Here is a 13,135-nt window from a genome sequence, read left to right as displayed (position 1 = left end):
AAAATTGACCATAGTTTAACTGAGGGACTTCCAACAGGACCAAAGCTGTAATAAAAAAAAAAAGATTACAGTAATAGATTTAATGCAAATCAGATATACACCAAAATGCCATAGTTTTGTAGTAAACCCAAAATAACCTTTCATAAAGATTTAGTCAGAACAAATGCTTTGAATGCAAATACTGAGCAATTGTAATTATAAATGTACAGAAATAGGTTATTACAGTACATTTTAGTTAAAAATCAATTATATTAACCCCTGCAAAACATGATTTTAATTATTTATTTTTGTTGTATTATTATGGAAGCGTTTGACAGAAATAAATGAGCTTCAAACAAAATAAGCCAAAACCTGTTTTATTTATGAAGCAAAGATGTTTGTCAGGACACAAACAGGCTTCTTGTTCACAAAAATGTCGTTTACCCCTCAAAAAACTAAACATATTACAGATCTGTGAGTACAGCAGCAGCCATTACTCTTATCTTTACATTGCAATTTTAGTTGGCCAAAGTACATTTTTGCATGGGACAGAAAACTGAAAAGCAAAACGGAGACAGTACACATTTAACATACAAAATATTTGTCCAAACATGGTAATTCTAGTAAAAAGTTACTCACTCATGGCAGGCTATATCCTAGCTTGCAACACTTTTCCCCCCAAAACTGTACATTTTCTCTTTTTTATATTGAGAAGAAAACCAAAAACACTACACTGTACACTACACGTGTTACAGTTAACCTGATCCCAGGTTTAGCAGAAGTATTAAAACAAAGAAAAAGTCTATGAAAAATAGAAGACTGTCTACCTATTATTGTTGGTAGCCTTACAAGAAAGAACTCCACAGATAAGTCCAATCATTTCTGTGAATATACCAAAGCCTGCAACATTTGCAACAATGCTGTGATGCAATTTGTGATTGCAAATGAAGATTTAGATATAGCCGCTTAACTTACTCCAAACTAACAGAATAAAGCAACTGGGAATGTGTTGCTGAAGCGCTAGAGAACTGATTTAACCGTTTGCCAACTCGTATGCTGCTTGGTCTTGGTGCTAAAACTGTAGCAGTGGGCTTCGGTGGAGTCCTTAAGCCTGTCCACATGGGCAGATCTCACCCGCTGTCTCACCAGAGAGAGGATTGATAGTTGAAGCGAATCTTCAGCAGGTATTTCAGGTTAACCTGAGCAATATCATACACAATGTACCTGAAGGAAAGTTTGAGTCAAGGGAAACAGTGAAAGATGAATGTGTAGTTAAATAAATATTGGCAGCTAATAGCGATATATGCTATTTACATTAAATGAAAATATAAGTATTTTCTTTACACAGTGTAAATAGCTGTTAGATGCTATTTTTACTTAGTGCAAATTGTAGCAGATACTGTTTGCACCACAGTGTTCTGTAGTAGTATATCATAAAACAGTGTGCAATAATAACAACATATTCAGTGTATATGATTGTATTTATTATAACTATAAATGGATGCTGCTTTTTGGGACATTACTTGTACTTGACATTACCTCAGCTACACCTACTCCTAACCCTACCCGTTAAAAACGTTATTCCTGCAATTAAATAGGAAAGCCCTTTCCACTTCTCATTTATTTTCTTAAATTTTTATTATTATTTTTTTACTTTTCTCCGAGCTGATATGCGATGGGAAAAGGGATGTGAATTAGTTTTAAAAATGGCAGATTCAAACTCGGGTCGGTCACGTCAAAAGCTTGCGCCATCCGCCTTACGCTGTTATGAGCAGGATTTATTTTATAATTTTGTCTGGCTCAATCAGATAATGGTGGGCGACTGGGCGGTGTTATATAAATGGCATCCGCAGACAAAAGATGGGCTATTTGCACTGGTGTAAAATAAACACCCCATTAAATACATTTAAGAAGCATATTTATATAAAACAACAGATGAAAGACAGCAAGGAGGCAAATAATACACAAAACTAAAGGATACTCGTTGTAGAGCAGACTTGTGTCATCAATGTTTGTGTTGACGCCTTTGCCCAGTGGAACGTCCACTCCATTCAGAGATACAGTAGCTCTTGGGTCCGGAGCAGTTCTTCCCAAACCTTCAGACAGGAAAAACACGGTAAAACATTTGTCAGAAACAAAAAACAGAACAACAAAATAAGATTTCTTTCTAAATGAAGAACCACCTTACCTTTTACACTGTGTTTACCCTTTGGCAACTTTGTAATGTGCGAGGCTTTCTTCAGTTCATGCCTTTAGAGTAGAATAAAACTCAAAATCAGATCTTTATAGAGCACTCAGCAACAAATCATAAAAGGGCTTCATTTTTCAAATATCATTTGCCTTCCTAAAAGTTGTGACAAACACTACTGATAGAAGAAAACTAATACTTTTGAGCAAGAATGCATTAAATTGACAGTAAAGACATTTATAATGTGACAGTTATATTTCAAATAAACACTGTTCTTTTGATCTTTCTATTCATCAAAGAATCCTGAAACAGTTTGTCATGATTAAATTAGGATTTAATAGTAATATATTGAAGTTAGACATCCCGCTAGCGGGACGGTAACAGTTATTAAATAAATGCAGCATTTGTGTGAATGCACGGGAAACACCAGCATCCGCTATTTAAAAAAAAGCTGTGTAAACACATATTATAGCCTATACATTTACTCCAGGAGGAACTAACTATACGAACATGGAAAACAGTGATAGATGGGCCTCTTAACCACACTAAGGAGAAAATCCAACACAACTTTGAGAGGACCAAGCGAAATATGATTACGTATTTCTGCTCAGCTAGCAACACTGGACATCAACCACACGGCAAACGCTAATAGCTTTTCATATACTGTCTATGTATAACAGTTCTATCTAACATCGTATTAGACAGGACTGTTAGACAGATCGTAAACTAATGAACAAGGAGAATGTAAGCACTGTGTGCTCTGGTGTTCTTAGCACCGTCAAAATAAAGTTCTGCTGCGCCGTCAAAATAGAAGTCACAACAACAAGCGCGGCTTACATCACTTCAGAGTTCCTACTGGTGGTGCGATTGCAACCAGGAAAATGTTCCAAAGGGAACCATTTGATCTTGGGGAACCACCCTGTTGGCTAGTTCCTAGAACTAAGTTCCTAGAACTACCCGGTGCGAAAGTCCCTCTTGATACCATAATTACAAAAGGAGACTTAAAACAAACTAGGACAAAAAGAGCATATCTCACATGTTTCCAAGGGCAACCTCTCCTAACAGAAGGAGGCCAACAGGATCAGCCTGGGACGTGTGGCAGTAGTTTGCGCTCTTCGACACCATGTCAGCAAAGTAAACGCCTTTGCCAAACATGTAACCTGTCTGTATTAAAGATCACACAATCAGTATCGATATCATTAGAGTACAGCAATATTGCAAATGTCTGTTTTATACTCAAAGCTCAACAAATATAATAAATGATGCATAAACTAAGAAAGAAACCACTCTAAGTTAGTCATTTATCAACTAAATTATTTTTGCATACTCATTTTTCAGAGAGAGGCAGCTAATGGCACTAGAGGGTGCAGAAACTTACCACTGGAGCCTCAGGCGGAGCGATACGTAGACCCTGAGACAGGATACCCGCGTAGTTGGTGGCGCGGGAGCCGTGCCACAACAGCTGCCGGTTGGGTAATTCTTTGAAGGGGCGGAAACGCTGGAACTCACCCTCCCTGTCGATCTTAAAGATCTAATGGTATAAAAACACAGTAGTCAGAGTTAATACTTGTTATTTTGCAGCTATGGTGTACCCAGTGCATTTATGAAACAATAATTAATGCACTAGTTAAACCTGTAAAGTCTGGCATATGAAAAAAAAGTCAGAAAAAACAAAACAACATTTTTTGAACCTTTAGACAAAGTAGTATGCATGTGCATGTATGTTTAATTATATTTAATACATCAGGCTTTTATGGCTCATATAGTATTATATAAGAGAATATAGAGCTCACACTCGACAAGGGGGAAAAAAAAATATTTAGAGATCCAAACTGAGCAAAAATGTGCAATTTGGTGCAGATGCTGATATTTATATGTTAAAATAAAGATGACGAAATTCTCATAGCTTGTAATGTAAATCAGTGAGATCTTTACAACAGTATAGCAGACTACTAGTATAAAATGCATATCAAAATCAGTTGACACCTAATAATGTCTTCGTAAGTTCAAATTTAAATGCTTAGTTTTATGATCAAAGCTCTGTATTTTTTATTGTGGGTGGCAAAACATACTGTAAAATGCATTGATTGAGAGATGTACAAAAAAAGTTCCTCAAAAGCCTGATGTGTATCATATTTGATACTCACATTTTAGATTGATTTTTCTAAAAAATGATGTATGGATAATCAAATAAACCTAAACGCTTCAGTCTAGTAGTGTTCATATTGAAATATTACTAACAATATAAAAATTATTTTTAAATCATTAAAGACTACACAGAAAACCTGAGTCCCACAACCTGAACCTTTTTTTACAATTATACTAAAGGTGCTTTACTACACTTCGGATGACAGAAGGCATGTAGTAGATTGTGTAGAACAGGGTTTACAGCATTTTTTTTTAACATATTGGCCTCAGAAATGTGCACATCAAATGGTACAGTTAGGGATGTAACGGTATGAAAATTTCATATCACAATTATAGTGACCAAAATGATCACGATTATCAGTATCACAGTTTTGTTAAAATGAGATTAAATGTTTTCAGTGTGCGTAATCATTTTTTTTTTACATTTTCAACAAGTTTTATATTTGGAAATCAAAAAACTACAAATAAGCACTTTTTTATGACCGTTGTCAATAGCAACACATAACTCAGCGCGCTGCACATCTCTTCTATCACTGCAGACGCGCTCTCCTGTTCATTAAAATGCTATTATAAATGAGGATAGTGGATAATTCAGCAGCAAATATTATTATAGTGAAAAAAAAAAACATTTAGTTTGGAACAAATAAAAGGTCAAATGTTCCACATTGCTTTTTGTATTGTTATAAAATACATTGATGAAACATTGATGAAAAACAAATAAATGTATTTACATATAACTTACTATAAAATGAAATGAAGACGTTATTTTTAAATGTATAGCGCGGCTTTTTCATTAGGCAACAACATTTGATAGATAGGACTGAATAAGAAAAAACATTAATAATCTAAATCTTTTATTGGGCAAAAGTATTATAGGCCTAACATGAAAGGCTTTCAATATAGAGCGGCAGAAAGGTTTATGCGCATACTGTGTGCAGAATGATGCACTTGATCGCACAATTTGTATTTAGACACATTGCGCACAGCGCTTCACATTGAAAAGATCAGAAAACAATGGGAAGAGAATAAATGTTGATGCTTAGTGTATCATATCTATGCTAGGGCTGGGCGAGTACCTTTTCTATAAATTTAATCAATTAATAGTTTAAATATATATATATATATATATATTTACCAAATGGAAAATACTTTCTTTTAGTATATATCAACTAAAAGAATAGTTGTATATTAAGTATATACTCAAAAATGTTCTCATTCATATGTGATTATTTTTTTCTCCTTTTATTTAGCACTCCTGGGCAATTGTTTGATTAAGAATATAGAAATATAAAATATGAATGAAATATAAAACACTTTTAAAAAATAAATGATTACAGCCCCAACATAAAATATTGCTTTATAAAATACCAAATGTAAACATTGTACTTTCAAGTTTAACATGTAGCAGCAATCAGGACTCCGAACCTGTAAACAACCGAATGAAATTTTAACAGGAACATAACCAGAAACAGAAACAAAATCAAATTTAATCGTTCTGAACAGACATGCTCATTTGAAATGGCCATTAACGTTATTTTATCAGTAAAATAAAATTGTAATTTGCCAGTCAACCAATCACGAATTCAAAGTAGACTGTGCAAATGTGATACTGACGCATAGCCTATCCAACGTGTTATTCATGTTTCTGCCTGCATCCCCATGGCGGGGTGTAAGATTGCAGTCATCCAAATTATGAAAAAGTTTTGCCGTAAACAATTTTTTTGCGACACCACGATATAAACGATAGAGCATAATATGAAACGATAAGACTTTTTATATCGTCCATCCGATATATAACGTCATATCGTACAGCCCTAATCTATGCAAGTTTATCGAGCCTTTCAGTTACTGTGCGCGTGAAGAACAATTCATAGTGCTCTCTACTCAAGTGTGATCTGACACCCGGGAGAAAGACTCATTTAGAAACATAAATAAACTCCAGCGAGATCAAGTAACGTTACTTTTATGAAAAACCATAGACCTTTTTCTACAAATAAAGTATAATAATGGGAACATTGGTCTTGAAGTGAGTTTCCTTGTGTTACTGTCGTTACCGAATGGGACGCGCTGTTTGAGTGCTGAATGGAGAATGACTGAGGTGAAATGAGTTTCCATTAACTTTAACGACTTAAATATCAATTTGTACCTCACATTAAGCTATCGAACGGCTTCAGAAGTCTCGGAATATAGTGCACAAAAACTTTATGGTGCTTTACAATATTTTTTATATCTTTAGTGGGGCTTAACAATATCAGAGAATAGTACGTACAATATCGGACGTCACTGAGAAGCTACAGCGGGGAAGATTTTCGGGGGATGAATCTCCCGAGCACTGTTACTGCCTTTCACCATGTCTTCTCGTACAAAAAAACAACGTTGCATGCTGTCGCTGCGTCAGACTGATGCTGCCTGGACAGGATTTACCACGAGTTTTCAAAATCGCGATAATCGAACACGGTTTTTGTGATAATTACATTTTAAACGATAATACTAACCGTCAATACATTTTATCGTGAAACCGGTAATCGTTCCATCCCTAGGTGCAGTAGACTTTTTTTTTGTGTTAATCTCACCTCCTCAACATCCAGTGTGTAGGTGTTGTGAGTAGCAGCATGTGTGTTCTTCACATATTGTAGGATAAGCTCAGCTTCATTTGATGACTTGTCGACCACCTAGAAACACAAAATCATTATCAAACACTACAGCATGTTTATATCAATGCTAGCAGCAAAGGATAATTCACTGGTCTTGCAATGAAAGACATTTTTACCTCAATTTTGGTTTTGAGTTTCTCATAGTTAATGTCAATGGGATCTTTCTTATTGTCCTCCACTCCTCCCCGTAGCAGGCTGTAGGCCACCTCGATGTCCAACAGGTTGTCCAGCATCTGCACCTTTTGCTATTAAGAATATGCAACAGGTTTAAGACAGACATCACAACAAGAATGCTGCCAAAACAATATTTTTGATAGTTGCCCAAGCCATACCTGTATGTAATCCACGTTACTCAACAGCGGTGGTTTCTTCATGCCAAAGTCGTGAGGTATCAGTGTGTAGAAGCGATTGGACAGGTCTAAGATCAGTGCTTCCGAAGAGCTATCTGCCACAGCCTACAGAAATAATGAGTTAAAATAAAAGGAGTGCATATTTGATGGACTGGTTTCACAGACAGGGCCTTAAGCCCGGCACAATCCAAGCCGACATCAAAAAACTAGAGGCGATGAAAGCCGACTGTGATGTCACCTCTCGTCAGCTGTGCTTGAACACACCAAAAGAACTGAATGCGGCTAGCACGTGCGTTCTGCACCTACGTGTAAGGAAATATCTGTCTATATCAGCAGGTTTTTGAATATTTTCGTCAATCAAAAAGGGAAAGCGAAACTAGGAGTGCAAATTAGACCATAGATCAGCAGGGGGAAAAAAAAGAAAACAGCTGTTGCATCAGCCTTCAAGTGCGTGAATAGGGGTTGGCGCTCTACCTTTATAAAGCGGCACCAAATGCCAATTCCACTAAATCAATCATTTTCATTTACTTATCTCCGTCTGAACAAAACCCAAAATAGAAGTTGCTCGCAATAGAAACGCATCGCTTCAGTGGATGGAATCACAAGCTTCTATTGTGAACGCGCCACTCCCGCTGCTGTCCGTGTTCCGGTGAGAAGACGTACAAGAAGCTGAGATCATTAGGGGCTGTCAAAAGCTGTTATATATTGGTGCTGTTATATATCGTTCAACCAAAGCATCACTGAAATATTTACTTTTTTTTGTTTGTTTTTTTAATTAAAAGATTTTTCAATGATTTAGTGACATTACAAAGTGAAACTATTTCAAATGTTTTACATTGCATGCATTTCAATTATTTATTTTTGTCCATTTTTAGTTAAATTATTTGGTAGTCAGAGGTTTTTTGATTTTATTTTTAAAAGGTGGGAGTGACCAAAAAAATCCTAGAACCACTGGATTAAGCCAATATTAGACCTTAGTTCAATTAGGACATTTAAATAGCTTTTATAAATGTGCCCTAGAAAAAACATTACCGTGTGCATCTTGAGACAAAACGATGGCACAGATATATTTTTAGATATGTCAGTACAAGTTGCTTTAAGTTAAAACAGCTCAAACATGCATTTTAGTCTGAGACTATCTTAAACCTTGTCTGTGAATCCAGGGGGATGACTTATTATGTCTATACTGAAGAACTGGGCTTGAAATACCAAAATATTGTTTCAGAAACACTAAGACCAACCTGTTGGACCTCGCTCAGAAGGGAATAGGCACTTTGGATCTGTCGCTTGCTTAGTTTTCCCAAAGGCATCTTCTGCAAGTCAATCTGTAGGAGAAATTACACCCAGTTACAATCACATCCATGAACACAGACATTCATTTCTTAATTTAGCTATAATAAAAAAAGGAAGTGAACAAACCTCAAACTCAACCATGGCTTTCTTCATGCTCTCTACATCAAAGATCGTTCGGATGAGGTCTTGGATGGGTTTGGCCAACTGGGATTTGGTGCCCGCGCTTGCAGTCAACAACTTTACAGCCTCCTCATCCTAGGTAAATATATGTGAAAAAAAGATAGATTATAATTAACTTGTTTACCCTCATAATGTATTTGGGTCAGTTTTGACCTGGAAGAAATACCTATTCTCTAAAAAAGTTTTCAGTATGGGAACCAAAATTTGGAAATGTGTAAAAACTGCCAAAATACACATAAAAAATAAATAAAAAAAAGATTTTCTTTTAGTGAAATAATAAAAATAAAAAAAAGAGATAGCAGTCTAGTTTTTGGGTATCAACTGTGGCTTCATGATGTTATGCAGATTGTTTTGATCTCGGAGTTAGATTTGTAAAATATTACTTTTGTAAAATATATTTGGCCTCTTTCACATATCTCTCACACACTTTTAGGACTGTAACACTATATCATGATTACATTTGTAGGTTCTTCACTGAAAGCAGGGAGAAGATCTAGTTCATTCTTTTTGACGTTTAATTCATGTTGACAGGCCCTACTAAAACCCAACCGTTCTCTGGCTACATGTTGTCCCAGTTCTTACCTGTCCGTAGTCAATCTCAAGAGGGTAAAACTTATTGGGGTATTTTGTGAAGTTGCTTGAGGCCCAGGAATTCCCTGTCTTTTCCTCATACACGCTGCAAAAATTGTCCATGGCAGAGTTCTTATCGTAAAACTTGTCGAGTTTGTTTCCCCCAATGGTGGTGCCGACTCGACCCCATGACCTGAACACCCAGTATCTGAAAAAGAAACACAAGCATGCTCAAGAAAATTGGCAATTGGTGCATTTGCTGATATAAACAGGGATCAAAGCAAAAAAAAAAAAAAATATCTTTTGACTCAATTTTTCCTCAGCCAAACCCCATTCCACAGCCTGTCACACCCAATGTGAAGTTTTTTTCTTTTAGTAATTAGGAGTATAGTACTTCACAAATGAAATACTCAAAAGAACATTTGCATTTAAAGAAAGGCCATTTTGTACTATCTCTATTATTTACACACTTTTATGAAATTTTAATGTTTTCAATCTAATCCTTTTACAAGACTTGAGTCTTTGTGATGTAGTCATACAAATAATTAACAATTACACAAATTTTTATTATCTCAAGTAATAAAATCCAACAGAGCTTTTGCTGCAAAGTGAGGTAATATCATAAACTATGTATAATATAATATCTGTTTTTAACCTAGCCATTATAAATAAATAATAAAATGTTATTTTTTAATTTCATCCATGCTGATTATATGAAAAGTTATAAATACCGAGGTCCATGCTAAAGAGATCTTGCTAGGGCAGCGGTTCTCAAAATTAGGGGTGCGCCCCACTGGTGGAGAATAGAGACGTGACAGGTGGGGCATGCCAAACGGCAGGAAATTTTCCTTTTTATGCCTTTATATCTTTATTCGTTCATGGCGAGTCTGCATCGTCAACTTCATCTTTGCAGCGACCATGTAGTGCGACCTTTGCAGTGGATCATGTAGGTTGTCTACAAACCGAAAGGTTGGTGGTTCGATCCCCGGTTCCACCTGAACAAGTGTCGAGGTGTCCATGAGCAAGACACCTAACCCCAGCTCCTCCCGACGAGCTGGATAACGCCTTGAATGGCTGACACCGCCGTCGGTGTATGAATGAGTAAGTGAATGGGTGAATGTGAGGCAATATGTAAAGCGCTTTGGTGGCCATTGGGTCTGTTAAAGCGCTATATAAATCCAGTCCATTTACCATTTGTGGCAAGCTTTATGCATGCGCTCGTACGCGGCTATAACGCTCATTATCCTGTATAGCCTATTTAAGTAATTAAATCAATATAAAGGGGTGATTTATCCACTAATGGCTTAAATTAACAACTACTAGTCGACTAGAAAAGAAAAATTAGTCGGAGGCAGCCCTATTCCACATATTTTTGAACCAGCAAGCCATTCTGTGTTGAGCGCGTGACCCTGAGCGGAATGAGCGAGCGGAGGAATATTGAGTGCGTTCTCCGCTCACATGCTCTAATCGGAACAAAGGAATATTACAATAATTAATCATTAGTTTATATCTTATACACTGCCCATAATTTTAATACCATATCAAACACAGTAAATTATGTCTATTTAAAAAAAAAAATGATTTCACGTTTTTAAGTATACAATATTATGTTAGTCCACAGCCCCCCACAAGGGGGTGCTGATGCTATGACGAGTGGCACTTTTATTTCTTTTCTATTTTTGAACTTAATACAAATTTTGACAACTGCACTTTTATTTTCTTTTTTTTTGAACTTGCTGTTATTTGATGTAGATAGTTAGTTTGTATTTAGATACAACTTGTTACTATACTGATACTACTCGTTACTTCAATAAATTGGAACATTTTAAGCTTGTTGCGCATTTCCTTAGCATTATGTCGGGGCGATGGGGGCAGGTGGGGCTTGAAAATTCACCCTTGTCCAAAGTGGGGAATGACTGAAAAAGTTTGAGAACCACCGTGCAAGGGGGTTTGGGGGAACAGAAAATTTAGATTTTCCTCATCTACATGTGCATTTTAAGGTGTTTGAAGGTCAAAAAAGAAAAGGAGAAAAAAGATAGCAGTAGCATAAATTATTTGTCAAGCAGATTCTTAAACATGAGAATCAGTTTAAATGCTACTATGAATGATCCACACTACAAAATGGAAATGCAGAATGTTTATGCTTATTGTTGACAAAACACAATCACATATTCAAAACGGGAATGACCTTAAATTAGAAATGATTGAAGGATTATTTTGCATAGATGTTACATTTCAATCAAATGCCAATGCAATACTTCTGTATCCAGAGGCAAATGAGCAATTTATATGCGTTCATGCGACGAACAACCGTACAAGTCCAAAAAAAACAAAATTTTAGATAACCATGTGACTTGAATGTATGTGTGCCACTTTGTATACAGAATCACTTTGGGCGTGTGTTCACGCGACCAAAACTCTGTATTTTAAATTTTAAAATAGTCTCACGCGGAAAAAACTTTTATGTCCACTAACGAAAAATGGAGACGCCGGGTGCTTTAATGTCCGCTGTGGACATTAAAAGGCAAAACCTCGGCAAAAAAAGGAGAGCGAACATGAATGAATGGAAGGACAGAGCAAGGAAGTCTTTGAGGGATGCTGGGAAACCATATGTGAACCGGAGAGCAGAGCAAAAACGAGGAAAAAGTCCACCGAAAGAGGTGAGTGAAAGAACCGTATACAAAGTATCTACTTAACGTTAGCTGTTACAGTCAGAGGGGCGTATAGGCTACTGGGCGTCGTCTACTAGAGTTCATTCAAATAGCTCACTCTGTTTAACGGATCAATTCAGGAACGGGTCGAAATGAATGCTGTAGGCTACTCCTTATAATGTTACTCCTACTCTGTTATATATTCTAGCTAGTAACCTCCAACACCGAGGTGCTGGAACGAGCCAACATGAGCAGTATGCATGCAACGCTCAGCGAAAGACGGCTGCGTTGGCTTGGGCATGTCAGGAGGATGGACGCAGGCCGCATCCCCAAAGACCTCCTCTACGGTCGAGCTGGTTGAAGGCACCAGAACCACAGGGCGCCCCAAATTGCGCTTCAAAGACGTCTGCAAAAAGGACTTGAAGCAATGCGGCATTGCCCCCAGCGCATGGGAGAGCCTGGCTGATGATCGCTCCGCTTGGCGACAAGCAGTCCGGCAGGCAACAATCAAAGCAGAAGCGGCACGAAACGACACTGCCGTGGCAAAGAGAGCTAGGCGGAAGCAGCGGCAACAGCAGCCTGACCAGCCATCCCCCTTCTCCTGCGCCCAGTGCGGCAAGGACTGCCACTCTAGAATTGGTCTGCACAGCCATTCCCGGCGGTGCAGATAGACACACCGAGCTACCCCATCGTCTCCCGAGACGGACGGCTGCCGACGACGACGAACCTTAATAGCTGTTAATAGCTCTAGTGTTCTATAGCTATAAAAAAAAAAAAAAAAACGCTAATGTGACTTTGTTTTTGTTAAGGGCAATGTGTGCAAGGAGACGTGTCCCAGGCAGTGTTCAAGCCTAACAGAACAAAGAAAACTCCAGCTCTTCACAGAGTTTTATGCTGTCTCTTATGAGAGGCAGCAGCAGGCGCGGATTTATGGGCGGGCAGCTGGCCCATCCAATCAGATTAATAAAAACGAAATTTAAATTTTTAATTTTAATAATAATAATAATAATAATGAATTAAGTTTGGCCATATACGGCCCGCCGAACACTTTATATGATATATGACAAGCCTGAGCGCGTCCATCTCTGGCTCAGCGCCAGACAACGCGCGAACGCACAGTTT

General features: G+C 37.4%; 1 protein-coding gene across 1 annotated transcript in view; it reads right to left on the bottom strand.

The window, feature by feature from the left end:
- Window positions 1–340: 340 nt before the first annotated feature.
- parp1 (poly (ADP-ribose) polymerase 1) overlaps window positions 341–13,135 on the bottom strand; it is a 50,499-nt gene continuing 37,704 nt past the window's right edge. Inside the window, exons 13-23 of the mRNA XM_077221191.1 lie at window positions 9,375–9,570; window positions 8,739–8,867; window positions 8,561–8,644; window positions 7,302–7,424; window positions 7,086–7,214; window positions 6,889–6,987; window positions 3,546–3,698; window positions 3,204–3,331; window positions 2,168–2,229; window positions 1,961–2,075; window positions 341–1,203 (exon numbers count right to left, since the gene is read on the bottom strand). Coding sequence (XP_077077306.1) covers window positions 1,122–1,203; window positions 1,961–2,075; window positions 2,168–2,229; window positions 3,204–3,331; window positions 3,546–3,698; window positions 6,889–6,987; window positions 7,086–7,214; window positions 7,302–7,424; window positions 8,561–8,644; window positions 8,739–8,867; window positions 9,375–9,570 — 1,300 coding nt within the window. The 3' untranslated portion in view covers window positions 341–1,121. The remainder of the gene's footprint in view (window positions 1,204–1,960; window positions 2,076–2,167; window positions 2,230–3,203; window positions 3,332–3,545; window positions 3,699–6,888; window positions 6,988–7,085; window positions 7,215–7,301; window positions 7,425–8,560; window positions 8,645–8,738; window positions 8,868–9,374; window positions 9,571–13,135) is intronic.

This window comes from Siphateles boraxobius, unplaced genomic scaffold (assembly GCF_051911475.1).
Source record: "Siphateles boraxobius isolate OS27281-9 unplaced genomic scaffold, OSU_SipBor_1 8, whole genome shotgun sequence".
Taxonomy (NCBI): Eukaryota; Metazoa; Chordata; class Actinopteri; order Cypriniformes; family Leuciscidae; genus Siphateles; species Siphateles boraxobius.
This window is presented reverse-complemented; position numbering and strand designations above follow the sequence as displayed.